A 26,022-nucleotide genomic window follows, 5' to 3' on the forward strand; every position below is an offset into this window, starting at 1 on the left:
CCCCTGCCCCCTTCTCTGCGCCAGGTCACCACCATCTTGATCCCATTTCCACCCCTGGAGAAGGAAGCGTCTCCGGTCAAACTGGTGAATCCAGCAGAAAGCCTGGAGGCCACTTTAGTTGGCCTCACCCCTGCCCCAAGACTCCTCCCTTAAGATTATTTAGGAGGTCTTTTCACAGTCTACTTAAGCGCCTGGTCCTACTTGACCTCTAATGTCAAGCTGTGTTGAAAACCCACTCTTGTCCCAGTCTTGTGAGACTGATGGGATACTAATTTTGTGTGAGGTCGGTGTGTGTTGACCTGGCATAATAAAACGCCTACAAACCAAGAGATAGCCTTGCTATGCTATACATTCAAGGACAAATGAAAGAAGGCAAAACAAGGTTGGGGCGGGGTAAGGCGTCTGGCCTGAGAAGTCCACAGTCTTCCAGTCTCCCTGCTCCGGGGGTTTCCCATGTGGTCGGCCACTGGCTGAGATCCAGAGGCCTCCAGGCCTCCAGGGGGCGCTTATCGCAACAGAGCAGCCACCCGGGCGTGGCCAGGGCTGAGCAATCATGATCACCGCCGAGGCCGAGGCTGAGTCAGCGGTCCCTAAGGTGCCCGAAGCTGGGGCAGTCAGAGGAGACACAGAGCTCAAGGAACCAACATGGCCCTGGGTGAGCCCGGGGCCCGAGCAGGAACGGGGGTGGGGTGGGTGGTACAGGCTCGGGAGCGCCGGCTTCATGCCCAGCCATGCCCCCTGCTCCGTAGAAAGATGCCCCGATCCGGGCGCTGGTGCAGCGCATCCACCAGTTGCAGGCTGAGCGTGCGCAGGCCTTCCACCGCCTGGAGGAGTAAGTGGCAGCGCGGGGGTCGCAGGGTTCAGTCCCCTACCTGCTCCGGAGGGAGGCGTGCCGGGGGCCAGAGCTGGGTCCCCGCGCAGCTGCTGGGGCCCAAGCGGGGTGGGGTTTGCGAGATGACTCAGGGTGTACCTCCACCCAGAGGGGTGGCTCTTCCTTCCCCAAGCTCAGCGGAGTGGCTTGGCTTCCTCTGCAGGAGTCATTGTCCTCCACACACGGGTCCAGGGACACTTGATAGGGGGTAGGGCTTTCATGTGGCCGATGGGGGTGCAGGGCCTGTGAGCCTGGGGGCGTAGCCTCAGTACCCACCCTGCCGCAGAGGCCACCACCAGTACCTGCGCAGCGGCCCGCCATACGACTTCCCGAGCTACCGGATCACAGTGCACGAGGTGACCCAGGCCTTCGCCGCTGCCTCCAGGGAGGTGCTGGCGGTGGAGGCCGAGCTGGCCGGCCCTAGAGCGCAGCCGCTGCTCGCGGGCCACGTGCGAAGCCTACAGCAGCTGGAGCAGACACGCCTGGCCACGGTGAGGCCCTGCCCCCTACTCCAAACGTAATCTCTCCCTCGGTGGCCTGCTGGGTCCACTCTGGGCCACACAGTCGAAAGGCCAGAAGATTCCAGTCCCTGTTCCTGGAGCCCCAGACCCCACCCTAGGCTTCATTTGAGATTCTCCGACCTCCTGGTCTCCACCTGTCCCGCAGGGTTTCATTCCAGGCTTTTAGTCCCAGAACATGTCCATCCATCCCAGTCCCTGCTCCCTGTCCTGGATGACCTGCACCCACCCCCACAACGCTCCTCCCCTCTGGCTATTCTTAATGCTTAATGCTCACCTCCCTGCATATGGGGCAACCTGGGTTTTTCAGCCCTGCCCTCTCCCCCTCCCCCCCCAAATAATCCTGGACCCTAGCCTAGGTTCTGGACCTACTCCTTCCCTAGGGTTCCATTGCCTCAATAGCCAATCCTGCTGAGATACACTATTCCCAGGCTAAGTCCACCCAAAGCCACACCCATATCACATTCTACACAGGGATTTCTAGATCACCCACACTTGCTTTGAACATCCCAGTCCTAATCTAGGTTTCTGGCCTACTTCTACCCTGGGATTATAGCACCCTGAGATCCTCAAAACCATGAGGCCCCACCTCCTGTGCCCCTGCAACCAATACCTGGCTGACTGCTGGTCCCACCCCATGCCAAGGTACAGCCTACCCAGGTCTCTAAACTGAATCCCAGGCTCCTCTTGTGCAAAGCACCGCCCTGGCCCCACCCCTTTGCTGCTTTTCTGGTTGTTTCTTCCTGATGTGTGTGTGGGAGGACAGGGGTGGCCTCTTCCTGCAGTGATATCCTCCCTGCTGCCTCCCCTCACCCCTGCACCAGGTGGCCCTGCTGCAACTGATGGGGACACAAGAGCTCACAGGGCAGGAAGACACCCTACAGTTGCACCAGCTGAAGATGAAGTGAGTGCCTCTTCCCAGTGGGCTGGCCATACTAGATTTGCACATGGTCCAGGTGCACACTCCCAGCCAAGTATGCCCTAGGGCTGGCACTGTCAGACCCTACGGGTGTGCACAATGGAGTTCACACCTGGTGGTTCCCAGACACACAGCACATTCCCCTAGTGCACACACCCTCCATTTCCATACCAGACTCACTATTCATTTCTGGGACAGCTGCACATCTCAGACACACCAATCCCACTCATGTGGCTGGACTTACAGCTTGGACACGGTCACCCAGACCCCACCAAGGACAAACCTGCACATTCCTGCCCTCACCTCCCAAACACACCCCGTCGACGTGTGCCACAGTCGCATTGTACACCCTCCTGATGGCACCCACCCACCCAAGATGGCCTTTTCTCTTTTCCCACGGAGACCTACAGGCCCAGCCCTGCTCCCAGGCACCCAAATGGCCCTCCTGGCTCCTAATGCCATCTAGAAGCTTGGGGTGGGCAGGAGGGCCCAGGGCTTGCCACAGCCCCCTCAGAGCTGCACAGTGGAGGCTAACTTGCCCCATCTGGGTTTTATTTATAGTTCCCATCCACTTTTATAGGGTAATTAAAACCATGGAAGCCATCAGCGAGGTTCTCCAGGACCTCAGGTTTGATGCAGAATCTGCTGAGTGATGGTGACTCCCCAGGGACCCGCTGAGGGAGATGGGAAATGATTCAGGCGGCGCCCAGCTCTGACTGCTAGCTGAATAGGGTTGAACCTCACCAGGCTGTTGACCCTCCATGAGGTTACCGTACCTCCCACAATAAAGAAACCTTCATCTGCAACTGCTCTACTGTCTCTGCATCTTGGAGTGGTGGGGTGTGTATACCTATTGAGGGGGCCCACAAGGGCAGGAATGGAGGGTGGAAGACTCCCCCAAGACTGATGAAACTCTGGTGTTTTCAATCACATTCTCCAAGGAGTTTAGAACCAGATAGTTCCAATCCTGGGGAGAAAGAATCTGAAATTCTGGGAGAATTTCAATTGCAAAGGGTCATTAGAAGTCCTCATGCCTCCCCTACAGTCCCCACCCCAGGCCTCTGTAGCCCCAAACTCACCTTCACAATCAGGGAACCAAAATAGCTCGTTTATTTAAAAAGATTCTTTGGAAAGGTTCTGGTGAGGGAATTAATAACTCCTCTTTACCCTCAGCCCTGGTAGGGGTCCAGGGCAGCTTGGCCAACCTTCACATACACACACACCACTGGGTGCACCCAAGGGTGGCCTCACATGGAGGCCAGAGATGTGATCCTTGAAGCTCAGAGTGCCCACTCCAGTTCCTGCCAAGGGTGCCCGAGCACCATGAGGTGAGGGTACAGAGGTAGCCCAGTCTGGTTGCAGTCCTGGGTCTCCACGAAGCAGGGAGGGCAGCCTCCAGCCCCTAGAGCTTATCTGGCAGGACCTGCAGGCAGAGGTGAAGCCAGACTAAGAAGAGAATCCTACCAGGTGTCAGCACTTCATAGCAATTTAGGAGCCCCCTTTACCCCCACCCCAACCCCCCTCCCATTCAGGTCCTGGCCCTCAGCTGGGTGACTTTGGGCAGGGTACTGCCTCTCCCTGGGCCTTGGTTCCCCATCTAAAAAGTAAGAATATCTATCTATCCCAGGGGGGGTGTTATGCAGATAAAGCCCTTGGCAAAGGCCCAGCATGCAGTAGGTGCTCAAACATGCTAACTTGGACCAGTATGTTCATTCATTCCTGAGGATGCCGTTCCACTTTGGACATTTCCAAGGAGTTGGGTGCTTACTAGATTAAAAGCCACAGGGTCAGGCACATTTGATGCTAAGTAAATGCTGGCAAATAAAACAAGAATGAAAGTGGGTGTTCACAGCCTGTTGGCCACCCGGAAGGCCCAAATCTTCCTATAGCCCACCCACCTGGACCCCCTTACCTCTCGCCGAGCTGCGTCTGCCCGAGGGCAGGATCCCCTCGTCCTGTGCTTGTAAGGAAGGAGGTGGTGTCGGGGGCTGTGCACCCACCGCCCCACCCCACCCCACCCCTCGTCCCTTGCCCACGGGTCCCTCCTTCCTACCTGGTTTCGGGTCTTGTGCGACTTCTGCATCCAGGCTCTCCACTGGTCGTAGAGGCGGAAACTGAGGTTCGAGCAGTACGCGTGCTTCTTGAGCCAGCCCAGGAACTGCTTGAGCTCGCGCCTCACGGGCCCCGAGCTCGGCTCTCCACCCCGCGGTTCGCACGCCCCGCCGCCCGGGCCCGGACGCTCTGTTGGGGATGAAGCGGCAGCGTTAGGGCGCGCCCGACAGAGGGCGCGCGCGGACAGTGGAGGGAGGGTCCCTGCGCGGTGGACCGCGTTCCCCTCGGGCACCTCCCCCCACTTCCCCGAGACCGCGTCCTCCCCACCGCCCAGCCCAGCTGCGCCCCTGAGGAGGTGGGGGGTAGGGGAAGGAAGGGGCTCCTCCTCCACATCTCCTCCAGGAACCCGATTCCTGTGGCCTGAGCCAGGTGTGAGTGGAAGGGGCTGGGGGAGAAGGTGAGAGGCCAAGGCCGGAGGGATGAGACAGAGCAGGGGGAAGAGAAAGGGAGAGAGATGCAGAGGCAGAGATGAGAGATGGGGACCAGGAGAGACAGGAGATGCAGGGAAGACCAAAGCCATGGGGGTCAGCCAAGGAGATTCAGAGGGAGGAGGAGGGGTGGAGAAAGGGGGGGAACAGGGACAAAAAAAAAAAAAAAAAAGACAGAGGGGAAGAGAGTGACAGAGAATCCTAAGGAGACAGCCCCTGGGAGTATGAGCCAATGGGACCGGGAGCGGGTGGGAGGGCCAGGTGGGAGGCCCGCCTGCAGGTCCAGCTGCTGGACTCAGCCAACCCTGAACAGGCCGGCGGATAAGGACATCGGCCTCACGTCATAAATAACACAGGGGACCCGCTGACAGGCCCTGGCACAGCCCAGGCCCCTGCTGGCCTCCCCCAGCCTCCCCAGCCTCCTCTGCAGACGCAGCCGCCTGCTGGCTCCCGTGCAAGAATCGCAGGTGCTGGGCACGAGCAGGGGCCAAGGCTCAGCCCCTCCCAGTCATGCTAGCTCCCGCCCATCCCAGAACCTGGAGGGCCCCACATTGGGGGCTGGGGAGCTGGCTGGAGCTAGGCTCTGCCCCTCCCTGGTTCTGAGACCCTCTCTGGGCCTTGGTTTCCCCATCATCCCAGGAGTGAGCCTGGGCCTGCTTTTCCAGCAAAATGAGTTCAGATCCCTATATGACCTTGGGGGCTGGCTAAACCTACTGAGGCCAAAGTGTCCTCATCTGAGAAAAGGAGGCCTACCTTGGGGTGAAAGCATGTGGGGAGCAGGGGGAGGGGGCCTTTGGTAGCTCACTATGAGGGCACTTTTCATGGGTTATCATATCTCAGTAGTCTGTACAATAGTCTGAGATAGGAGTCATTACCATCCCCACTTTCCAGATGGGTAAGCTGAAGCCAGACATTTCAAGTAACAGATTTCATATCGTTTCACAAAGGAGAGAAAGGAGGTCCATGGGCTCAGAGGAACCCCAGATGGCAAGGGGAGCCAGACCCAGGCCCCTGGTCATTCCCAGCCCCCTACCTGAGTCAGAAGGGGAAGCTGAGGCCCTTCAGAGGGAGTGTTGGCAGCCCATCAGCCTTGGAAGCAAGGGTCTCAAACTCACTTACTTGCCCTTAGGAGCTGGGGAGGGGGTACAGATTGATGAAATAGGCCAGTTGGCAATGAGGCAACTTGAAAGACAGGACCTGGCATGAAGGAGCAAGCCTTTGCTAATAGGGGCTGTGGAGCAATGCTGGCTATGTCCTGTTACATTTTCTAGGCAGTTTTTCTAGGGAATATAGGATATTTTTGTTAAAACATCCTGTTTTTAAATGTCTGCAAGTAGATCCAAAAATTTGGGGGTATTTGTGTGTGCGTGTGTGTTTTTTTGTTTTTCAAGTAACAGGTGAAAGAAAATAGATCTGGGGCCAAATTCAGCTCTGGGGTCACCAGTTTGAGACCTCTACTTTCCTGGAAAAACAAAACAAGAAAACAGAAACCCAAGCCCAGGCTGGTTCAGCACTGGTCCCATAACCACCCACCCATGTCGGGGTGCTCACCACTGCGGGGGGTGGAGGCCGCCGTAGGGTGGCTCCACTCACTCCAGATCCCTGCCTTCTTGGAGCCGTAGATGCCAAAGGGGTTGCAACGCACTTGCACGAAGTAGACGGTGCCTGGCTTCAGGCCCGCCAGGCGGCAAGAGGTCTGATTGCTCACGTCGTCCACCACCTGGGCGGCAAGGGCAGAGTCAGAGGCCAGGGCAGGGGGCCAGGGCGGGGGCGGGGCCAGGGCGGGGCGGGGCGGGGCCGGGGTGGACACCTTCCAATCCACACTATCCTCCACGCGGTAGCGGATCTGGTACTTGGCTTGGAAGAGGAAGTCCTTGAGGGCGGGCGGGGAAACCCAGCGCACGCTCAGCTGGTCCTCCAGGCCCCCAACTCGGCTCACGTGCACATCGGGCGGGGGATCGGTGGTCACTGGCAGGCGGGGTGGAACAGGGCTTAGTCATGGGCCCCTGGGACCTGCCTGGCCCCTGCCTGGGTTCAAATCCCAGAGCATGTGGCTTAGGTGGCACCTGCTTCCGTTCTCCTCCCCCTCCCACCCCCTCGAGGCTGGTGGATTACATTAGACAATATTCAGGAAACACTCAGCGCCTAGAAGCACTCAATTAATGTTAGCTGTTATCACCATTATTATCTGTGACAGGAGAAACATAATCCTATCTTCAGGGAATTCTGTAAAAGCAGATACTGCCTGGCCGATGATATTATTATGATGATTCCCAGGAGGCCAGGGGACCATCACCACACACCTCCAGCACCTTCCCACCTGACAAAGTCCTCAGTGTGCTGGGTGCAGAGGGACAACTGAAGCTGAGAACATGCCCTCCGCAGCTTCAAGACTGAAGGAAGCGAAGAGGGAAGGCTGGGGTGGGGGTGGCTCCGAGCCAGGACGGATCTGGGATCCTTCTGGGACCCTGTGGGAAGCAGGGAGAGCCGGCTCTCTCCCTGAGGCCTTGGTGAGGGGCCGAATGGGTTAAGACACAGGCCTGCTCAGGGCTGAGAAACACCCTAATTAGATTAAGCCCAATTCTGCTGCAGATCATCCATTTCCTGCCTCCTGCCTGCCCCCCCCCTCCACCCCAGCTCCAGACTGTGGCTTCCTGGGGTGCCTCAGACCTGGACAGCCCCTCCCAGCTGGGGAGTGAGGGCCCTCTGGCACACCTGGGCTTAGGGGAGGAGCGGGGGCCAGGCCAGGTGTTCTCAGCAGAGTGGAACTATGCTGGCTGATTCAGGGGGCTAGAGACTGAAGGGTACTCCTTGTCCCAACCAGCAGGATTGGACCAGAGATGACTGGGCTTGTGGGGGTGGGGGTGGGGGGGATCGGGAGGTGCCTCACCCACATCCAGGATGTCCAGTGTGAGCACATCTGAGCGGGCCGAGCCCAGCCTGTTGGTGGCTTCCACCCAGATCTCGTAGGGGGTAAAGAGGGCCAGGTCCTTGGGGATGTGGCAGGAGTGGGGTCCCACCGTGTGGTACTCCTCACATGTGTTGTCCTGCCCATACCACCTGTGGGGGCAGGGGGGGTGAGGACACATGAGGGTCCCTTAGGGGCTCAGTGTTCTCACTAGGGCAGAACACTGAGCTCAGAGGGCAGCCAGGCTTGGCAAATGCCTCACAGCCAGGCTGCGTTACATGTCACCAGGGGCCATTACCAACCTCAGCTTGTACTTCAGGGAGTAGTTCGTGTGGAGGAAGGTCTCCCCATGGGCCCCCGGTGTCCAGCGGCATGTCAGGTCCTTCATGTTCTTGGACCAGCAACTGATGTTGAAGGGTTTCTCTGGGGGCACTGAGGAGAGGGTGCGGGGGCTGAGGGTCTGGACTGGCTGTGGATAGGCAGAGGAGCTGCTGGTCGCCAGCCAGCCCCACCTCAGAGAGGAAGGAGGGCAGACAGGGTGGATGTTGACACGACCCCTTGTGTGAGCTCTCTTAGGGACTGTGGGGGGAGGATCTCCAGGCTTTCATTCCCACCCAAAAGCCCATACCTCTCAAGTGTGCATGCCCACCATCCAGCCCTGGGCCAGAGGGCCCATGATCCATGCCCCTTTAGGGGGAGATGCTGCTCCCAAAAGCTACCCCTGAGCGTCCTGGGGGCCACTTACGGCCAACATAGAGGCAGGAGCCCGCTAGGATGCTGCCGTCTTGAGCGTGGCACACGAGGTTGTCCCCCGACTGCTGCCTGGATCCGTTGAGGTTGGCCAAGGCGAGGGCCAGGGTGGAGGCGTTGAGCATGCGGGAGAGCTCGGGGGGCAGGCGGCGCCCATTTAGGGTCCAGTAGAGGCCCTCTGCAGTAGGGCCCTGCGGGTCCCCGTGCACTGAGCACGTGGCCTGCAGGGAGGAGCCGATGAGGAGTGTGGGGTCCTGGGGACTGATCACAGCCGTGTCTGGGGTCAGAGAAGAGGGCCTATCAGGCCTGGGATAGAGCTGCCCTGAGACCACCATGCTAGGACCTCCAGGACTCATGACAAGCCCGCAAAGAGCTCTTTCCTATTATTACTCCCCTTTTACAGATAAGGAAACTGAGGTTCAGTGATAACTCATTCAAGCCACTTCATCACTGACCTACTCAAGGTTCTGAGTGGTTACAAACCTCAGACAGAAATGTCCACTCCCATTCAAGTCATTCTTGCTCTGCATATAGTTCTGGAAAACCCTACACTTTGCTTTTTAAAAAAATTTTATTTTAGGCCTGAGGGTCTCACACACAGTGGGGGAGGGGGGGGGGAAGATTCCCTATGAAAATCCTGCTCTTTTATAGAATTAAAAAAACAAACAAACAAGGCTCTGAGAGATTAAGCCCCCTGCCTAAAGTCACTGATTGAGAGAAGGGCATACTATTCAAACTCACATTTTTCTGTCTCCAAAGTCCTGCTCTGTGTTGGAATGGAAGGTGGCTGGGCAAGTTGTAGACCCCCAACCACCATTCAAAGGGACTTGACTCAGTCCCTTAACTCAATCTGTCCTTTGACTCATTTTTCCTAATCTGAAAAATGGGAACAAGAACGTTCCTGGTCCCCAGGTCCATTATGATGATTAGATTCTGGGAATTGACTTCCTAAACTGGGTTCTGTGAGCTGGGGGCTGAGCACTGGGCCTCAGGGGCGAAGTGATGGATGCCTCCCCTCCTGCTGGCCATTGGGGTAGCCCAGGGCTCCCTTTTATGAAAATCAGAACCTACGAGGAGATTGTTTTACCCACAGGGAAACCAAGAGCCAGAGAAGGGGGTGGGTACTTACAGTCCAAGCCCCTGAAGCCCCTCCCTGAGTCTCTGTCTATCTGGGAAGAAGTATCAAAAACATGCAGTTGTTTGAAAGGAGTGAAAATACTGTCCTTAGGACAGCCCTGTGGGACCTTTAAGCCAGGCTGACCTGGGTTCGAATGCCCTCAGCTCACTGTGGAAATTCCGTCCAGGCACTTTACATCTCGGAGTCTCTGGGAAGGAGCCTCTCTCTCCACCAAGAGCAGTTAGCTGTGAGGACTCATTCACTCACTTGTTCAGTCCTTCCTTTATTGATCAGTGTGCCAGGAGCTGGGGGCACCATGGTGACCAAGATACCCAAGACTCCTGCCCTTGTGGGCCTTGAATCCAAGAGAGCAGCAGGAAAAATAGAAAACACAAATAAATACCTAAGAGAATAAATAGGGAGGAAGTAAAGCACCAGTCATTAGTGCAGCTCAATGGCCCAGGAGGCCTGTCTAGGGAGGCGGCATCTGAGCTGAGACTTGAATAAAGTGAAAGAAGTAGCCATGCAAATATGTAGGAGAGCGTATCCAGGCAGTGGGAGCAGCAAGTACAAAAGTCCTGGGGCAAAAATAGTAGGAAATGAGGTCTGGGAGGTCAGCAGGGAACTGACTGGCAGGGCGTATTCCTGGGTTCTGAACCGGGGGAGTGATTAACATTTTTAAAAGATCCTCAGGCAACTGCAAGAAGGGACTGCAGGGGGAGCAGAGGGACAGAGGGGCAGAGGGGAGAGCAGCCCAGCTTCCTTGAGATGGCAGCCAAGGACAGGATGATCCTGGCCCCCTGGGATGCCCCCTCCCCCCAAAGCCAGCGGCTGCCTTGTGTTGGCCTTCACCGCCCCAGATGGGAGTGGACACGGTTCCAGGGGCCAGCCCTAACAATTTTCTGGGGCAAACTTGGCTTGAGGGCCATGTCTTGCTTGAGCCTAGAATCGCAGTTGCGTTTGAGGCTTGGCCCAGGGCTCTCCGGAGGTCTCAGCATCCGTGCGAAGGAGCCGGCTGAGCGGGCCAGAGCCGAGGAGGCGGGGTTGGGGGGGGAGGGCAGGGGGCCGCCCGCCCCGGAGGTCCCAGGCAGCCAGCCGCTAGCTAATTCGGAATTCCTCCGGCATGAACTCGGGCGTGCCAGCATCTCTGCCCCGGCCCACCCACCACTTCCTGCCTGCCCCCACCCCCAGCAGGGTGGGAGGCAGGGGCAGGCCAGGCCTGCCCAGACCCAGACCCACTCCCAGTCCTCAGGGGGATGGGTCACATCCCTCCTGCACCCGCCCCCCATAGTCACAGCCTGGTCAGGAAAGGGCTTTCTGGGGGGTCCTGGCCAGGGGGCATTGCCCCTCTGCCACACCCGCCTGGCCTGAACTAGTGTTGCCCGCCTGCCAGCAGCTGCAGCTGCCCTCCAAGGGCTGGGCGGGGGACGGGGCGAGAGGGCAAGGCCAGGCGGGCCTGGACAGGCCAACCCCCCCCACCCCAGCTCCAGTAGGAAAGGTCAGAGGGAGGCCTTCTCCTCCTGGGAGGTGGGTGCCAATTCCAGCTGGAGCCCCTGGGCAATTGTTTTTCCCTCTCCAGTTCTCAGTTTCCTCTTCCATAAAATGGGCGGAAAATATATTCTACCCGCTGGGGAGATTCATGAGATGAGATCAAGAGGTCCAAAGCGCCTAGGAACTATTAGGATTAAGGCCCCTCCCAACTCTGGGGTCCAGGCTGGCTCCGCACTCCCCACATAATGGGCCACGGCTCTCAGGACCGGGATGTACACATTCCGGGAGGAATAGCCCACTGAGGTTGGGGGGGCCCCTGGCCTGATGTGGGGGCCTCCTAGAAGGCTCCCCAAAGCAGATCCCTGGGCTAGTCTTTTGGACAGCCTTCCCACCCTACATCCCTGTCTCCATGCCATTCCTGCAGAGCTGAGGCCTTTAAAAGTTTTTTCCTTCCCCACTTCCCAATCTGGAGCCACTGCTGTTATTAAAAAGAAACACCATGTGTTTTAAAAGGGAAAAGTGTGAGATTCTCTGCAAGCAATAGAGGAGGGTGGCCTCCATCCTGGGGTCCCTACAGGGGTCCCCATCTCCCATCCCACTGGTACCTGCTGACACTTTACAACCCACCCTCCTGCTGGTCTGGTCAGGTGCTGAGACACACCGTAAGTAGAAACATATTGCCAAGGTGTGAGAATCTTTTATTTAATTTCTTCCCCTTAAAGAAAAAAACTCACGCACAACACGCCCCCGCCTCCCCCCACCCCCCACCCCCACCCCCACTTTCCCTGCTGCTCTACAGGCTGGGAAACAAAGCCTGCCACAAACACGGGCACTCAGGGCCTCGGGCACCTGGGGAGGGCCTGGGGCAGCCCCTCACCTGCCCAGGCAATCTGGACTGCCGGGTTTTCAGCAAATTCCCCTAGAGGGTGCCCAGACCCTGCCCTCTCTGGAGGAGCACCACAGTGAGCCTGCAGATAGCTCTTTGCAGTGTGGGGCGACCTGGGCAGCAGTGTGTGTCCACCTGGGGCAACCTATGTGTCTGCATGGGTGTGTGGAGTGACTATGAGTGTCCAGGGCAGCTGCGCCTGTGTATGTGTTCCTGTGTTATATCCCTTCAGGAGTAAGTGTGTGACCATGAAAGTGTGTGTGCCAGGGATGGAATGTGTGTGCGCCCGATGGTGTGCGAATGTGCATCTGGGATGCAGTGTGTGCGACTGAGGGCGAGGGTGATGGGCCACAAGCCAGTGTGTCTTTGTGTGTCTCTGGGTGTGTCCTAGAATGGGTCTGGATATAGAGACTGTGTCCTGGAGGGGTATGCATGTTGTGGAGGAGAGAGTGCGGCAGGCCAAGAGCTCCCGTCGGGGGCGGGGGTCTTGGCCTGCCAGGCTGTGGGTTTGCGGGGAGGGAGAGGGGGGCCCAACCAAGGCTGGGCCGCGGTGCCCGGACTCATTGGCTCCGATTCCTCTCCCTCTCACCCCACTGGCTCACAAAGATTTCTCTCGCTGGAGGCTACCAGCCGGGCGCAGCCAAGCCGGGAACGGCTCCGAGTGGACTCGGTGGGTGAAACTCCGTGGACCCCCGCGAGCAATGTCCCGCTGGGGGAGGGCGGCGGCGCCGGCCCGCGGAGAGGCGCGTCCCCGGGGACCCCGGGCCGCGCGCCAGGCGGCCAGAGCCGCCCCCTCCCGCCCCGCCTTCCTCGCGGGGCTCATCCCTCCACCGGGGGCGGGAGGGGGGGTGCTCGGGGCCGGCACCCAGCGCATTTTCCGCGTGCGCCCCCGCCCAGGATCCGTGCCCCGCGGTCCGCGGCTCAGAGTCTGCGGACGCTGTTGCGTGCGCCCGCCGAGTCCCAGCATGCAGAGGGTCCCAGTACGCGGGCCCCCCAAACTCCGGGGGGCCGGGCCGGGCGTCTGGGGCCGGGCCGTACGTCCTCGGTTCCGGCGGCCCAGGTAAGGCCTCGGGCGCGAAACCCTGGACCCTCGGGCCAGTGGACTGCTGCGCTGTGCGCCCCGCAGGTGAGGGCGCCCCGAGGGCCGTGCCGGGGGCGCCTTCCTTTGTTCCCGGGCCGTCCAGGTGGCGCCTGCGCTCCCTTCCCTTCCGCCCCCCTGCGGCTGCCCCCAGGGCGCACACTCTCCACCCAGGGGGTAATGGGGGAGCCGGCCGCTGGATACTCACGGGCTCCTGATCCGTCTCGCGGAGCCCCGAGGACGCAGAGCAGCAGTAGGGGCAGCAGCGGCGGCGGCCGCCGCGCGGATTGGGCGGCGGGGCCCAGGCGGCCGGCGGGCATGGGGCCGGCGCTGCCGGGGGGCGCGCGGCGGGCAGAGGCGGCGCGGGGCGCGGGAGGGCGAGGACTGGGCAGCCCGCACGTCTCTGGGCGCGGGCGCGGAGGCCAGAGCAAGTCTGAGCAGCCGAATTGACAAGGCGCTAATGCGCCGCTGGCCCCGCCCGGCCCCGCCCCCGGCCCGGGGGGGGGGGGAGTGGCGGCCCCGCACCGGCTTCTCCGCCGCCCGCCTGCCCGCGGGCACCGCGCGCCCCACCCGTCCGGCCTCCGCCCTGCCGCACACCGCGCGCTCTCTGTCCCGCGGCCCAGAACCCCCTCCCACCCAACCCCAACCGGCCTGGGACCTTCCATTCGAACCCAGCCAGCTCTAGGTTCCCCACCCCACCCCCAGTGTGGGACCTGGCGCCCCCACTCCGTTTCCATATTCCCGCACACTTCTCTGCACCCTGCTCTCGGCCCCTTGCCCCTTCAGTGTCCCCTGTGGCCCTCAGCCCTGGCCGCTCCTGCCCTTGCAATCGTCTGTTTCAGCCTGCACCACAGCTTTGGTCCCGTCACCCCACTGAGTGGTCCCTGAGCTCCGCCTGCTTCCACCTTCAGCCCCCCTCCCTCCCCAGGGGCCTGAAAGTCGCTCCCTAGTCGCCCCCACGCCACTGGCGGCGTGCGGGTTCTATCAGTCTGGTCCCAGCGGCCCCCCCTCTCGCTGCATCCTGCCTCTCCTCCGTCCTCACGGGCAACCTCCGGCCCAGGCTTTGCTGGAGAGAAAACGCAGAAAAAGGAAGCACGGAGTCCCTGGCACTCATTCTGGCTCTGTAGTCCCCCCTCGAGCGGGATGGGGCAGAGGTTCCTCGGGGTTTGGGGGCCTCAGGAGGGAGCTCCTGCGTGGGCAGACAGGGGAAAGGGGCCCCTGTGGGCGCGGGGACGCGGCCCTGTGCGGGTCCTGCCCGCTGGCAGAAACGATGCCCAGGAGGAGAGCGGTAAGGAGGCCCCCCATGCTCACTGACACCCCCCACGGAAAAATCCGCTCAGCGGCCCCGCGGGTGGGGTGCGCCACGCAGTGAGTAATCGCTCCGGCGGCCGCCGCCCGCTGACTCCAGGTAACGCAGGCTGCCGGGAGCGATGCGAGTCTGTCTTACTATTTTTGCGCAGGAATCCTCTGTGTTATTATTTTTGGCTATTGCTTGGGTTTCGGGACCCCCTTCCAGCCCGGACGCCTCATCCCCCTCCTCTCCGTCCCTGGCGGATCAGTACGCCCAGGATAAAAGGGTCCCTGAACTCAAGGCCAGAAATGAGAGTTCCTGCCGGGCCGCGATTTGGGTCGAAGCCCCGCCCCCGGCCGCTTGTCCTGAGGGGGGCGGGGGGGGGGGTCTCTAACTCTCCTTTCACGGGGTTCCCTGAGGCCTGGACCTTCACGCATGTCACTAACCAGTTAATGGGGTAAAAGTGTCTGAAAGGGGCTCAGGAACCTCCACCTTGTTTGCTCAAGGCTGTCCTCCACCCCTGCTACTTGGGTCTCCAATTTAGAACCTAGACTGTCAGATAATAGAATTGGGGTTGGAGTCCTGGGGGCTCTACGCAACTGCCCCCCAATCTGGACTTTAGATGAGTTTGGTCTTTTACTGGAACCACCCAGGCCTCTGCCTCAGTTTCCCTCATGGCACAGTGGGTGACTCCTAGGCTGTCTAAGGGTTTGTGTGGAAAGATGCAGTGCCGCAAGGGCCCCACAATCTAAGTGCTTAGCATAGCACTGAGCACTGAGGACATGTGATTTTAGAGCAGAGGTGGTCCCCAGGCCTCAGTTTGTCTCCTCTGAAAAATGGGGCTGTAATCCCACCTGCCACTGGGTGGTCCAGAGGGTGAAGTGGAGGTGGCAGTTCTTGTATGGAATTGTGTTCAGGATATGTGCCACCCCTACTCCCCCCCTTCAAAGTTTGACTCCCTCTTTGGAACACTTCAGGCTTCTGGAGGAAAATCTTGATATTTCCCCCCAATCTCTACTCCTCCCCAAGTCATCCCTGGGTCTTAGGAAAAAGCTCCCCCATCCACCCAGGTGCTCAGGCCAGAGACCTGGAGGCGTGCGTGACAACTCTCTCCTTTGTGCATCCCCCACGTCCCATCCATCAACAAATCCTGTTGGCTCTGATTCCAAAATACATCCCCATCCTGAGATTCTGACCCCCTTCTTCCCACCACATTTGGGCCTGCGCCCCACCACCTCCCTCTGGGGTGTCGCTGGCTTCCTCTGGGGTGACCTTGACCCCATACCTTCCCCATAATCTTCTGTCCCAATCTGCATTGCAGGCAGAGGGAGGGAACTTCTAAAAGAAGTGAAGCAGGTCTCCTCTGCCCTGCTACATTCCTTCCCTCCCCTCCCTTCCTCTTCTCCACCTTCCTTTTCCCCTTCCTCTCCCTCACTACGCTCCAGCCACTGCAGCCCCATTTCCCCAAACACATCAGGCAGGGTATTTGTACGTTTGCTGTTCCCTCTGCAGGAGTGCAATTCCCCCAAATCTTCCCCCAGTTAGTGCTTTCTCTTCCACCAGGTCACAGGTCAAGCGCTGTCTTCTCAGAAAGACCTCCCACCCTTCCCAAGCACTGTCTATCCCTTTCCCCTTTTTAAATAGTCTTTGTAGCACAGCTTTTCAAACATCAGCTTTCTCTGGTGACTTATTTCCTTTAGACTGTGAGCAGCTTGAGAGCCATTAGGACCCTCATGTTGGGTCCAGGACAGGAGAAGAGCTCAGTGAACATTTGCAAAATAAAAAGATAAAGAATTCTCAGTCCCTCCAAGCAGCAAGAAAACTCAGTCCCAGTGTATCATGTTGCCTAGGGTCCTAGCCAGGCCTATGCCCCTGAAGTGCTGTGTGACCCAAGCCAGTAGCCACCCCTCTCTGGTCCTTACCGATAGAAGGGTATGGATTCTTTGGATTTCCCAATCCTGTCCAACCCTGTCCTGAAGTGTGCCCTCTGCCCTCTGGGTGACCTTGACCTCATACCTTTGACTTTAAGGAAAGATTTGACCTCTGGGCGCACCCTTCCTTAACCTTGGTGTCCCTGTGACTTAACCCCTTCTTCCCCAGTTGCAGCACCTCTTTGTTCAGGGAGAGGAACCAGCATTGATGGAACTTCTAGCAAATATTGACCCAAGTCCTTGAAGGTGGCTGGGAATGTACTGAGGGGGCAGATGAAGGGAGGGCCCCACATGGGCTAGGGGAGGGGCTCCTCCCTAGTCTTTCAGTCTCTGCACCTAAGGATTAGGTTGGGGGAGACCCTCCAGCCCCAGCTCCCTGCATCATGCCAGGGCTCTGAGGCGCCACTGGGGGGAGGCCATGGTTACAGCACCTTTAGGGTCCCATAGAGACCCAGAGCCAGTAGGAATGAGGAGGGCACAGAGCTGTCTCTCCCTTGAGACACCATCCCCACCCCCATCCCCTGCTTAGATTAGCTGCCTTTTGGTTCAGGCCAGTGTTCCCAGGAAGTGGCTACAGTGAGGTTCTGGACTTGGACTTGGGGTGGGGGTGGGGGTCGGGGGGAGCAGCAGAATAAGGTTCAGGACCTGTGTGCATAAGACCGAGGTGCTTTATCATTTCCACCCAGGAGGCTGAGGCTGGGGAACTGGGATGCCTGGGTTACAGGCACTGGAGGTGGGAGTCCAGGTCAGGGCCAGTGCACTGAGCGTGAGCTCCCTGCCCGTCTTGCTCTCTGGAGAACTTTGGACGTCTGGGGTCCAGGAGGCTGACAGTTGGGTGACATTGTGCCCCTTTCCCCTGCCTCCCCACTGTCAGCAATCGCTGGCGCCAAGAGGCCATGCCTTCTCCCCGCCTGTACCCAACTTGGGGGTGGGGGTCAGCGGGGTCGTGGTGAGGGCGGCAAGGGACAAAGGGCGCTTGTCCGATGCCCGCTCTGACCGCAGCTGCTGCTTCCCGGACGTCGGGCTCTGCTGATTCACACCCAGGCCGGTCGCAGCGCGCCGCCCCCCCTCCCGCCTGCAGCCCCCACCGGGCCGCCCCAGGGGGTAGGAAGTGGGGGGGGGGGGCGAGGGGCGGCGCCGAGTCAACTTTCCCTCTTAAGCCCCGAAGGAATGTCGGCGGATTTCCTGAAATCCGACCCTGGCCGCCCGCCGGCCCTCCCGCCCCTCACCTGGACCTGCTCCCTCGGGAACTACAGGAGGGGCGAGTGGGCTCACCTGGGGGGCCGGGGTCAATTCCTCCTTCCGCTTCGGCCCCCAGCAGCCTCGCGGAGCAGAAAAGAGGGGCGGCGGCTATCTAACCTTTCCACTCCTCTCGGGAGACCAAGGCCAGCGGTCCAACCCCTCCTGCCTCAGTTTCCCCCTCCGCAGGACTCGGCCGTACTTACTTCTTTTTCCGCTCTAAGAGCGACGCCTAGTATCCCCGACGCGCGTCCCCAATCTTGCCGTCTTTTGCTTCTCTAACTTGGACCGACACCCTTGGCCAACCTGAGCCTCAGTTTCCTCATCTGCAAGCTGGGAAATGCTGCTGGTACTTCCTTACAGATTTATTGCAGGAAACTGCCTGGGAAAGGTTTTGTTTGCGATAAATGCAGGACGGTAATTGCGGAGGGCGTGAGCGCTCGGGGCTCTGGAGCTGACATGTGTGGGCTTGCATCCTAACTCCGCCGCAGGGGCCTGGGGCCTGGGTTTCCCACCAGGCAAGTGGGACGTTGCCCGAGGCGCGGGGCTGGCGCGCGGTAGGTTGGACGCGGGCTTCCCCACCCTCGCAAACCGCAGCCGCAGGCCCTCGCCGCAGGGTCGCCGCGGCCTAGCCGGGAGCGGGGGAGGGGCGCGCCAGGATCCAGATGTTCGGGGTTCACCAAGCACAGCCGCGCCTGATTAAGCCACGTGGGGGCCGGCCGAGGCCGCGGACATGAAAGCCGGGCGGCCGGCCGGGGAGAAAGCGTGCGCCATTCCAGCACCCCCCCTTCCCCCCGCAACCTCTGTTCCTTCCTCCTGGGCCGGAACCTGAGGCGCCCTTTGACCCATCAACCCCGCGGGGCTGTCGCCCCGTCTGCGGGGGCGGAGCGTAGAAGAGGCGCGGGAGGCCTCCAGGCCTTGGCAGGCACCTGTGAGGGACACACTGGGGAGCAGGGGTCACCTTTACAGGAGACCCCGAGTTAGAGGGGTACCCCCACTCCCATGCCTGGCAGAGAGGAAGCTAGGGTGACCTAACGCTAGGTTCACGGGGCTACCATTCCTCACCTGGGGAGTACGGCTTTTATGGAAACCAGAAGTGTCCGTTTGTCCCAAGTTTTCCCAAGACCATTAGGAATTTTAACAGCACTCCCCACTTCCCTATCAGCACCTCTCTGCCCACCCCACTCAGTTCGGGCCGAGAGGCCCTCAGTCCGGGGGAGCAGGGGCCCGATCCCCCGATCTGTGGGTTAGGGCTGGGCCAGAAGAAGATGAGGACGGGCTGAGAGGGCTTTCCAAAGGAGGCACACTGCTCCCAAGTTACCGCCCCCCTGACTTGGGTATCAAAGGAGATAATGCCGGGGACCTTCCCAAAGCCTTGGCTGACCAGCTTGCAACGCTCCCGACGCTTCATCTCCATTCTCTAGGGTCAGGCTTTAGCCCCACCTCCCTCTTATCCTAACAAGCCCCTCCCTACGTCAGGTTCCTCGCAGTTCCTCCTGCCTCGATTGCCTGTTTTGGCCAGCTCAAACGCAGCCTCTTCCGGGAGGCCCTCCCTGATATCCTGGCAAATAGACTCCTGTATCTCATCACCCTGTCTGTTTCCTTTGGGTCCCTAGCTCAGGCTGAGATCCTCTCTCCAGTGGATACGCGAGAGACCAGATGACAGGGGCCGCGATCCACCTGCCCGCATCCCGGAGTTGCAGCAGCTCCTTGGCCCCGCCCGTTCTCCGCATCCTCCGCCCCCCCCCCTTCCCAGGCTGCCTCACTCGGGTGACGTCAGCGACTGGGACCCCGCAGCCGCCGCAACCTCCGCGCCTGCGGGAGTCGGCATCCTGCACCCCTAGAGCCTGGCGCGACCATGGCTCCGGTGGCGCAGCTGCCACTCCTGCTGCTGTTGCTGCAGCTTCCGCTCGCCACGCCCGCGCCGCTCGCCCCGCACGCCCGCGACCCCTTCGCCCCGCAGCTCGGGGACACGCAGAGCTGCCAGCAGCGGTGCCGCGCTCGCTACCCTCGTCTGCAGCCCTCGCAGGTGACGCGCATGCGGCGCCCCCGGAGGACCCGCGATCTCCTGATGCAGGAGCGGTTGGGGATGCGGGTCTCTCGGTTGGGAGCACGGGATGGGTTCCTAGGAGGGTTAAGCGGTCAGAAATGGGGGTTGTCTCTCCCGCGGGGTTAGGCCCCTCTGGTGGGGGAAGGGCTGGGTCTCCTGAATGGGAGCAAGCGCAGGCACCCGGTCCCCCACGAAGGGATGGGGATGTTCCTGCCTTGGGGGATGGGCTGGGGAGGGGGGTGTCCTTGGATGGGGGAGAGTATTGAGATCCGATCTCTCAGATGAATGCGGGGTTGCGGGTGGGGATGGGGGAGTCCCTTCAAGCGGGGGAGGGGGAGGGCGAGGACTGAGGAGGATCCTAATGCCACCTGACGGGCTCTGGTTACACTGCTGCGCAAGGACCTGGGGCGCCCAACCTGCACCTCCCTCAGGCCAGACAGGCTCCTCCTCCTCGCCCACCCAGGCAGCTTTCATATGCTCCTCCCTCACCCGCTCAGAGCCACCGCACAGAGCCGCCAGCCCCCACTTGTACCTCTCTCCTCCTCCCCTCCCCTCCCCCCGCAAAGCTGGATCCCGATTTTCCCAGGTCTGGAGGGTGACAGAGCCTTTTCTGAGCACCCGCTCCCCTTTCTCGGGATGGAGAATCCTCCTCAATCTCCCCTCTCCTCCCTGGAGCCTTTAGGGGCCCATTTCCCTCCACGTTCCCTAGTTTTCTAACCTTTCCCCGAAACCAGTGTCCTCCATTGTCCATCTTCCTCCTGAAGCCCCGTTTCCTTTTTGTGCTCCTCAGAGCTAAGAGCCCCCACTAGTATTTTCAGCCTCATCCTAATCTCCCTAGATTTGAGGAAGGAGAACCAAATCTTACACCTCCTCCTCTGAGTGCTTCCAGTGCCCACCTCCTCCTGTTTCTCCGTCTGGCCTGAGCCCTGTGTTCCCCTTCCCAGAAGCTGGACCAGGAGAACCCCTCCAAGTCCCAGAATGAATACGACAGGGCCGTCTCCATCAGTGCTTGTGAGCGAGGCTGCCGCCTCTTCTCCATCTGCCGGTTTGTGGCCAGGAGCTCCAAACCCAATGCCACTCAAGCTGAGTGTGAAGCAGGTGAGGGCTGGCTGGGTGGGCCAGGGTGGGGAGAGATGGCCTGGGAAGATTGCTCCCAGTCACCCCCTCCTGCTCCTGCAGCCTGTGTGGAGGCCTACGTGAAGGAGACGGAGCAGCAGGCCTGTATCGAGGGCTGCTGGAGCCAGAACCCTGAGCTGGAGCCTGAGCCGGAGACCATGCAGAAGGTGGGCACCCTCCCACCTGCCACCCTGTACTTATACTCCTTCTTTCTACCAAAATCCACACTCATGACCAGAGCCTCCCAGGCTCTCTGATCCATTCTGGGCCTACTGGGTATCCTCGATCAAGCATATCATGTCTCAAGTCTCAGCTGTCATCTCTGTCCCCCCTCACCACCACCCCCCCATTGCAAGAAGTAAATAATAGAAAATAGCCACCATTTATCAAGCACTTCTCTTGGTCCAGGTCTGACCTCAGCCTGTCCCAAATTCTTCCTGCTGCCTGGAGGTACCAGGGACAATGTCATGCCCAAGGAGTCCAAGGTCACACCGAGCTGTGCAGAGGTGGCATCTAAAGCCAGTGCCACCAGGGCTAATAATTACTCCCTCAACTAGGTCGTCTTCCGTGCCACCAGAGCTCACTTTATCGAGCACCCACTGCATGCCAGGTGTTGATCTAAGCACTTTTCTCGTGGTGAACAGGTGGCCACTGTCATCTGGGGGGGGGGGGGCGGCGCTCAGAACTGAGGTTCAGGGAGAAGCAGCCTTGCAAGCACACACACACAGTGCCCTCCCTTCCTCACCACCCTGGGGAGAAATAATAACTGCTCACTTATTAATAACTGCTCCCTCATAGTCATGAATGAAATTAGGCACTGCAGCATCAGAGGAAACCGAGGCACAGCAAACAACTCATTATAGCCAGAGACCCATGGGCTGGGATTTCACAGAAAGCCCTTCTTCCCCCATTTTCCTCCACCCCCTCCGGCCTTTCACTATTCATAAAAGACAGAGCACTATCATTCCTTCCTATTCTCCTGATGCCACCAAGAGAAGAATAATGATGGTGGCAAAGTTTTTAATAATAGCGGCTATTATATATTAGGCACTAGTGCTGTGCCTTTGTCTAGTTAAAATCTTGTAGCGACCACCTGAGGGAAGAGAATCATTCCCATTCTCGGGCTCAGAGAGAGCAATCTATTTCCCCCAGGGCACTCAGCCCATGAAATGCAGCAGAGATCTGTGTTTCCCCTATGAAGCACTGTTGCCCCAAACCATTTAGTGAATTCCAATCACAGTGGACTCACCCAGCTCCCTTCCCGTTGGTCAGTGCCCTGCCTTAGTCACATTCTGTGCCTTCTCGGCAGAAAAAGGTCCTGGAAGCTCCGAGCAGGGCTCTTTCGCTCCTGGACTTGTTTTCCACCCTCTGCAATGACCTTGTCAACTCAGCCCAGGGCTTCGTCTCCTCCACCTGGACATACTACCTGCAGACTGACAATGGGAAGGTGGTGGTGTTCCAGGTGAGGAGCCTGGCAGGGGCCACACCCGGTCAGGGTAAGAAGGTGGGATACAATCATTCTTGGTCATGAGATACAAAGTCTACAGCTGATGCTTCAGGCACAGCTGGATCCAGGAGTTCAGTGTCTCACTTTACCACTTGATTCTACTTTCCTTTGTGGTGGCTTTATTCCCAGGCAAGCAGTTTACTCCTGCTAGCAGGATGGATACTTAAGGCTCTAAATTACAACTTCTCTGGAATTTTAATTAAGCAGGGTTTTACACTGATTGACCCCACCTCTCAGCCAAACCCCGTGATTCACTTGTCTTGGCCTGGATTATGTTCTTCAGGAGCTGGAGGCTGGGTTCAAGACAGATTGAGGGGCTCACAGTAGCAGGGTACAACATCCCTGACATCACAGCCCCACAGAAGACTGTCCTTCCTACACCCAGTGGGACTAGGTGCCAGCTGGGCGTGGGGCACATGTGGGGCACAGGAAGGTGCTTCCCAGAACTGAGGTGGTGCCTTTGGAAAGATCTTCTCTGTGCTGTCTTATTCTTGGTCCAGACCCAGCCCATGGTAGAGAACCTAGGGCGTGAGGGGGCCCGTCTGCAGCGAGTGGAGGTGACCTGGAGAGGATCTCATCCTGAGGCCTTGGAGGTACACGTAGGTAAGGTCTGAGCCGAGGCCAGTGTTCCTTCCATGGGTAGCTCCACTGCCACAAGGAGTCCTCCTGGCAAATGAACCCTCTAGGACTGGGATTTCTGTCTCAACTCCTGGGGTTCCTTGGTCTGCTTAGCAGGGCCCCATAATCCATCTCCCAGGGTTTCCTGGTCTGTTTCCTAGGGTTTCATGGTCCGTCTCCCAGAGTTTCATGGTCCCTCTCCCAGGGTTTCATGGTCCCTCTCCCAGGGTTTCATGGTCCCTCTCCCAGGGTTTCATGGTCCACCTCCCAGGGTTCTGATCTGTTCCAGGATTCCATGACCTCCAGGTCCTGACCTCCTTTCTCCTCTCAGTGGCTGTTGTGGCCTCTAAGGGAAGGCCTGGCCGCCACTGAGGAGCAACCTGTCTCTCAGACCCTTTAGGCCCCTTGGACAAGGTAAGGAAGGCCAAGATCCGAGTCAGGACCAGCAACAAGGTCAAGGTGGAGCCTGATGAGCTGCAGGACAATGACTTCCTCAGCTGCATGTCCCGGTGGGTGGCAGGGCCCTGGGGGGGGGGATTGGGGCAGGAGGGGAGGGTTCCCAAGCCCCACTAGGGTCACTGAGTGTACCTGCCGTGTTGCGCAGGCGCTCGGGGCTTCCTCGCTGGGTCCTGGCCTGTTGCCTCTTCCTCTCTGTGCTGGTGATGCTGTGGCTCAGTTGTTCCACTCTGGTGACTGCTCCTGGCCAGCACCTCAAGTTCCAGGTGGGCGGGGCCAGTGGGTGGGCCTGGAGGAGGGACAGGGGAGAGGTGCTCCATAGTTCGGGATGGGGGTACCCCTCTCCATGGAGGCAGGACCCTTTGACTTGCTGTGTGATGTGGGGCAAGCTTCTTCTCTCCCTTGTTAAATGGAGGGAAGAACGCCCCCCGTCCTTAGTCAGAGTGACCTGAGATCGGGGGTGGGAAGGAGCCTTGCAGGGTGGGGCTCCTTAGCCTGCCCTCCCTCCTCTTCCCTTACAGCCCCTGACCCTGGAACAACACAAGGGCTACATGGTAGAGCCAGACTGGCCTCTGTATCCTCCCCCGTCGCACGCCTATGGGGACAGCCCCCCACCCTACAAGCTGAAGCTGGACCCGACCAAGCTGTAGGCCACCCTTGAACCACGTACAGCCAGGGGCAGGGGAAGCTCCATCCTCACTGCCCTGCGCCCAGGGGGTCCAGGCCAGCGTGGGACCATCCTTGGGCTCCTGCACCCCCAAATCCTCTCTCCCTGGTCCCATCCCTCACCCCTCTGGATCCTGGGGTTGCCATGCTGCCACTTGGGAGTGGGGGTCTGGCGTTTGTTCCTCCCTGGGCCTCCTTTCCCTGGTGCCTGCTGCTTTTTGTTTTCTATTGTGTAGCTTCATGAGTATCGAACCCACGTTCTGTGTCGCCTTCCTCTTTCCTCCTCTCGCCCCTGGAGAGGGTGCATTTCTGAAGCCTCAGAGGAACCAATCGTCTTGTGCTAGGGCTCCCCCCTTTCCCCCACCTCACCTCTGGAGATCCAGCCCCTGGGAGGAGACCCTCTCAGGAGGAGCTGTGGACAGCTCCCTGCTGGGAGGGTGGGTGACTAAGGCTGGAGATGCAGCATGGGGATCAGGAGGAATAAACCATGTCCATAAACGATGTCTTGGCCCTAACTGGTTTGGCTCAATGGATAGAGCGGACTGAAAGGTCCCAGGTTCGATTCTGGTCAAGGGCATGTACCTTGGTTGCGGGCACATCCCCAGTAGGGAGTGTGCAGGAGGCAGCTGAATCGATGTTTCTAACTCTCTATCCCTCTCCCTTCCTCTCTGTAAAAAATCAATAAAATATATTAAAAAAAAGAAAACAGTGTCTTGAACAAAGCTTGCTTCTGTTTGTCTTGGAAGAGTGGCCTGAGCATGGCCGTGACCTCTGCCCATCAGGCCCTTTCTGAGATGGGGGAGGCCCTGGGAACTCCCTGTGGCTCGTGTGCCCCTAGAGGTTGATTCCCTTGGGCTCTCTGCCTTCTGCTAGAGTCAGCCATGGTGGTGGGAGGGGGCGGGGGGTGACCGGACCAACAGGAGATGGGAAGAAGGAGAAGTTGGTGTTTCTTTCCACATGTCCCTCCCTTCACCCACCTCCATCAAGTGAGCCTTCAGCCTGCGCGTGGTAACAGCTCCCCTCGGCTGCTTGTCCTACACGCTGGACCTCTTGTGTCAGTTACCCAACCTTGCCCACACCTTTGCAAAGAATCCCTTCGTTACAACACTCCTGGATCTTCCATTCTCAGTGTCTCCTGCTGCTGCTAGGACCCTGCCTGATGCCATGAGCATCAGGATTCAACATAGAGGCAATTTAGGCCCCCAGGTGTCGTTCTGGGCCCGATTTGTGGTTTCAGGGCCGCCCCTGGGAACGTTGCCAGGAAATGAGACCTGGACAGAGATAAGAAGTGGAAGCAGGCCAGCCCTGCCCAGTAGAACTTTCTGTGATGACAGAAACGTTCCGCCTGCACCACCCCCAGCCACATGGTGTTACAGAGCCCTTGCAGTATAAGCTAGGTGGCTGAAGAACAGTATTTTCATTTTCTTCAGTTTGAGTTGATATATACTTAAGGTTTTTCCTCTATTTTTTTTGTGGTGATAAAATATATAACTCACATAGAATTTTAACCAGTATTAAAGCATACAAATCAGTGGGATTCGACTCATCCACAGTGCTGTGCAAACATCCCTACTGTCAATTGAAATGGCTACCAGAACTGCTTAGCCCAGCTGGGAGGGCCCCTAGTGGTCCTTTCTCCTACATCTCCACCCTGTCCTCTTCATCCCAATGGCTTCAGTCGCCTGGTGGCCCCTGATTCTTACCTATCCTCACTCCACCTTATCCCATCAGCAGGACCTGTCCCCTTGGCTTCCAGCCCACATGCTTTTCTATCACCATGGAAACCACCTGAGGTCCAAGCTACCACCTCCTCTCTCAGCTCCCTGCTTCCCCTCCAGCCACCTTCCAGCTCCATGCAGCAGCTGAGGAGCTGTCAGTATTATACAAATCCAAACCCAGACATCACCTCTTTTCTGGGTTTACTGCTGCCATGAGGAGCCCAAACATGTACCAACATGACCCCCCCTACCCCCGCCCCAATCTGGCTCCATTAACATTAACCATTTCTGGCCCTGGCCTGGTAGCTCAGTTAGTTAGAGTGTTGTCCCGATATGCCAAGGTTGCAGGTTC

At 58.9% G+C, this 26,022-nt stretch overlaps 3 protein-coding genes across 11 annotated transcripts; 2 read left to right on the forward strand and 1 right to left on the reverse strand.

The window, feature by feature from the left end:
• The first annotated feature begins 503 nt into the window (after positions 1-503).
• Positions 504-3,114, forward strand: REX1BD (required for excision 1-B domain containing). Of its 3 annotated transcripts, XR_004968050.1 has the most exons (6): positions 504-655; positions 750-832; positions 1,158-1,362; positions 1,946-2,034; positions 2,214-2,293; positions 2,889-3,114. XR_004968050.1 is itself a non-coding variant. In XM_036311787.1 (5 exons), the coding sequence occupies exons 1-5, from the start codon at positions 554-556 to the stop codon at positions 2,959-2,961; spliced, it is 543 nt and encodes a 180-aa protein (XP_036167680.1). In that variant the 5' UTR covers positions 504-553; the 3' UTR covers positions 2,962-3,114. The 3 variants fall into 3 exon arrangements, 2 of the variants coding, with proteins under 2 accessions (XP_036167680.1, XP_036167681.1); XM_036311787.1 differs by lacking the exon at positions 1,946-2,034; XM_036311788.1 differs by lacking the exon at positions 1,946-2,034 and having other exon boundaries at positions 553-655; positions 754-832.
• A 281-nt stretch (positions 3,115-3,395) lies between these two features.
• Positions 3,396-13,522, reverse strand: CRLF1 (cytokine receptor like factor 1). Of its 5 annotated transcripts, none has more exons than XM_036311758.1 (9): positions 13,287-13,521; positions 8,502-8,783; positions 8,059-8,188; positions 7,739-7,908; positions 6,659-6,816; positions 6,400-6,568; positions 4,362-4,549; positions 4,221-4,263; positions 3,396-3,731 (listed from the first exon to the last, which is right to left on the reverse strand). In XM_036311758.1, the coding sequence occupies exons 1-9, from the start codon at positions 13,396-13,398 to the stop codon at positions 3,718-3,720; spliced, it is 1,266 nt and encodes a 421-aa protein (XP_036167651.1). In that variant the 5' UTR covers positions 13,399-13,521; the 3' UTR covers positions 3,396-3,717. The 5 variants fall into 5 exon arrangements, with proteins under 5 accessions (XP_036167651.1, XP_036167649.1, XP_036167653.1 ...); XM_036311756.1 differs by having other exon boundaries at positions 4,221-4,268; XM_036311755.1 differs by lacking the exon at positions 3,396-3,731 and adding an exon at positions 3,862-4,122 and having other exon boundaries at positions 4,221-4,268; positions 13,287-13,522.
• A 5,778-nt stretch (positions 13,523-19,300) lies between these two features.
• TMEM59L (transmembrane protein 59 like) lies at positions 19,301-24,283 on the forward strand. 3 transcript variants are annotated; one of them, XM_036311763.1, is made up of 8 exons: positions 19,301-19,568; positions 20,537-20,687; positions 20,769-20,872; positions 22,015-22,167; positions 22,713-22,815; positions 23,222-23,339; positions 23,435-23,552; positions 23,808-24,283. In XM_036311763.1, exons 1-8 carry the CDS (start codon positions 19,398-19,400, stop codon positions 23,934-23,936), a joined length of 1,047 nt encoding a protein of 348 aa, XP_036167656.1. In that variant the 5' UTR covers positions 19,301-19,397; the 3' UTR covers positions 23,937-24,283. The 3 variants fall into 3 exon arrangements, with proteins under 3 accessions (XP_036167656.1, XP_036167655.1, XP_036167657.1); XM_036311762.1 differs by having other exon boundaries at positions 19,302-19,568; positions 20,534-20,687; XM_036311764.1 differs by lacking the exon at positions 22,015-22,167 and having other exon boundaries at positions 19,302-19,568; positions 20,534-20,687.
• The last annotated feature ends 1,739 nt before the right edge of the window (positions 24,284-26,022 follow it).

Source organism: Myotis myotis, unplaced genomic scaffold (genome assembly GCF_014108235.1).
Source record: "Myotis myotis isolate mMyoMyo1 unplaced genomic scaffold, mMyoMyo1.p scaffold_m19_p_6, whole genome shotgun sequence".
Taxonomy (NCBI): domain Eukaryota; kingdom Metazoa; phylum Chordata; class Mammalia; order Chiroptera; family Vespertilionidae; genus Myotis; species Myotis myotis.

Coding starts and splice junctions, on each gene's coding strand:
- REX1BD (XM_036311787.1), top strand. CDS start 554: ATGATCACCGCCGAGGCCGAGGCTGAGTCAGCGGTCCCTAAGGTGCCC. Junction 833..1,157: donor GCCTTCCACCGCCTGGAGGA/GTAAGTGGCAGC, acceptor ACCCTGCCGCAG/AGGCCACCACCAGTACCTGC. Junction 2,294..2,888: donor TTGCACCAGCTGAAGATGAA/GTGAGTGCCTCT, acceptor CCACTTTTATAG/GGTAATTAAAACCATGGAAG.
- CRLF1 (XM_036311755.1), bottom strand. CDS start 13,398: ATGCCCGCCGGCCGCCTGGGCCCCGCCGCCCAATCCGCGCGGCGGCCG. Junction 6,569..6,658: donor AGGATAGTGTGGATTGGAAG/GTGTCCACCCCG, acceptor CTTGCCGCCCAG/GTGGTGGACGACGTGAGCAA. Junction 4,269..4,361: donor CGCACAAGACCCGAAACCAG/GTAGGAAGGAGG, acceptor CTTCCTTACAAG/CACAGGACGAGGGGATCCTG.
- TMEM59L (XM_036311762.1), top strand. CDS start 19,398: ATGGCTCCGGTGGCGCAGCTGCCACTCCTGCTGCTGTTGCTGCAGCTT. Junction 20,688..20,768: donor TCAAGCTGAGTGTGAAGCAG/GTGAGGGCTGGC, acceptor CTGCTCCTGCAG/CCTGTGTGGAGGCCTACGTG. Junction 23,553..23,807: donor GCCAGCACCTCAAGTTCCAG/GTGGGCGGGGCC, acceptor CTTCCCTTACAG/CCCCTGACCCTGGAACAACA.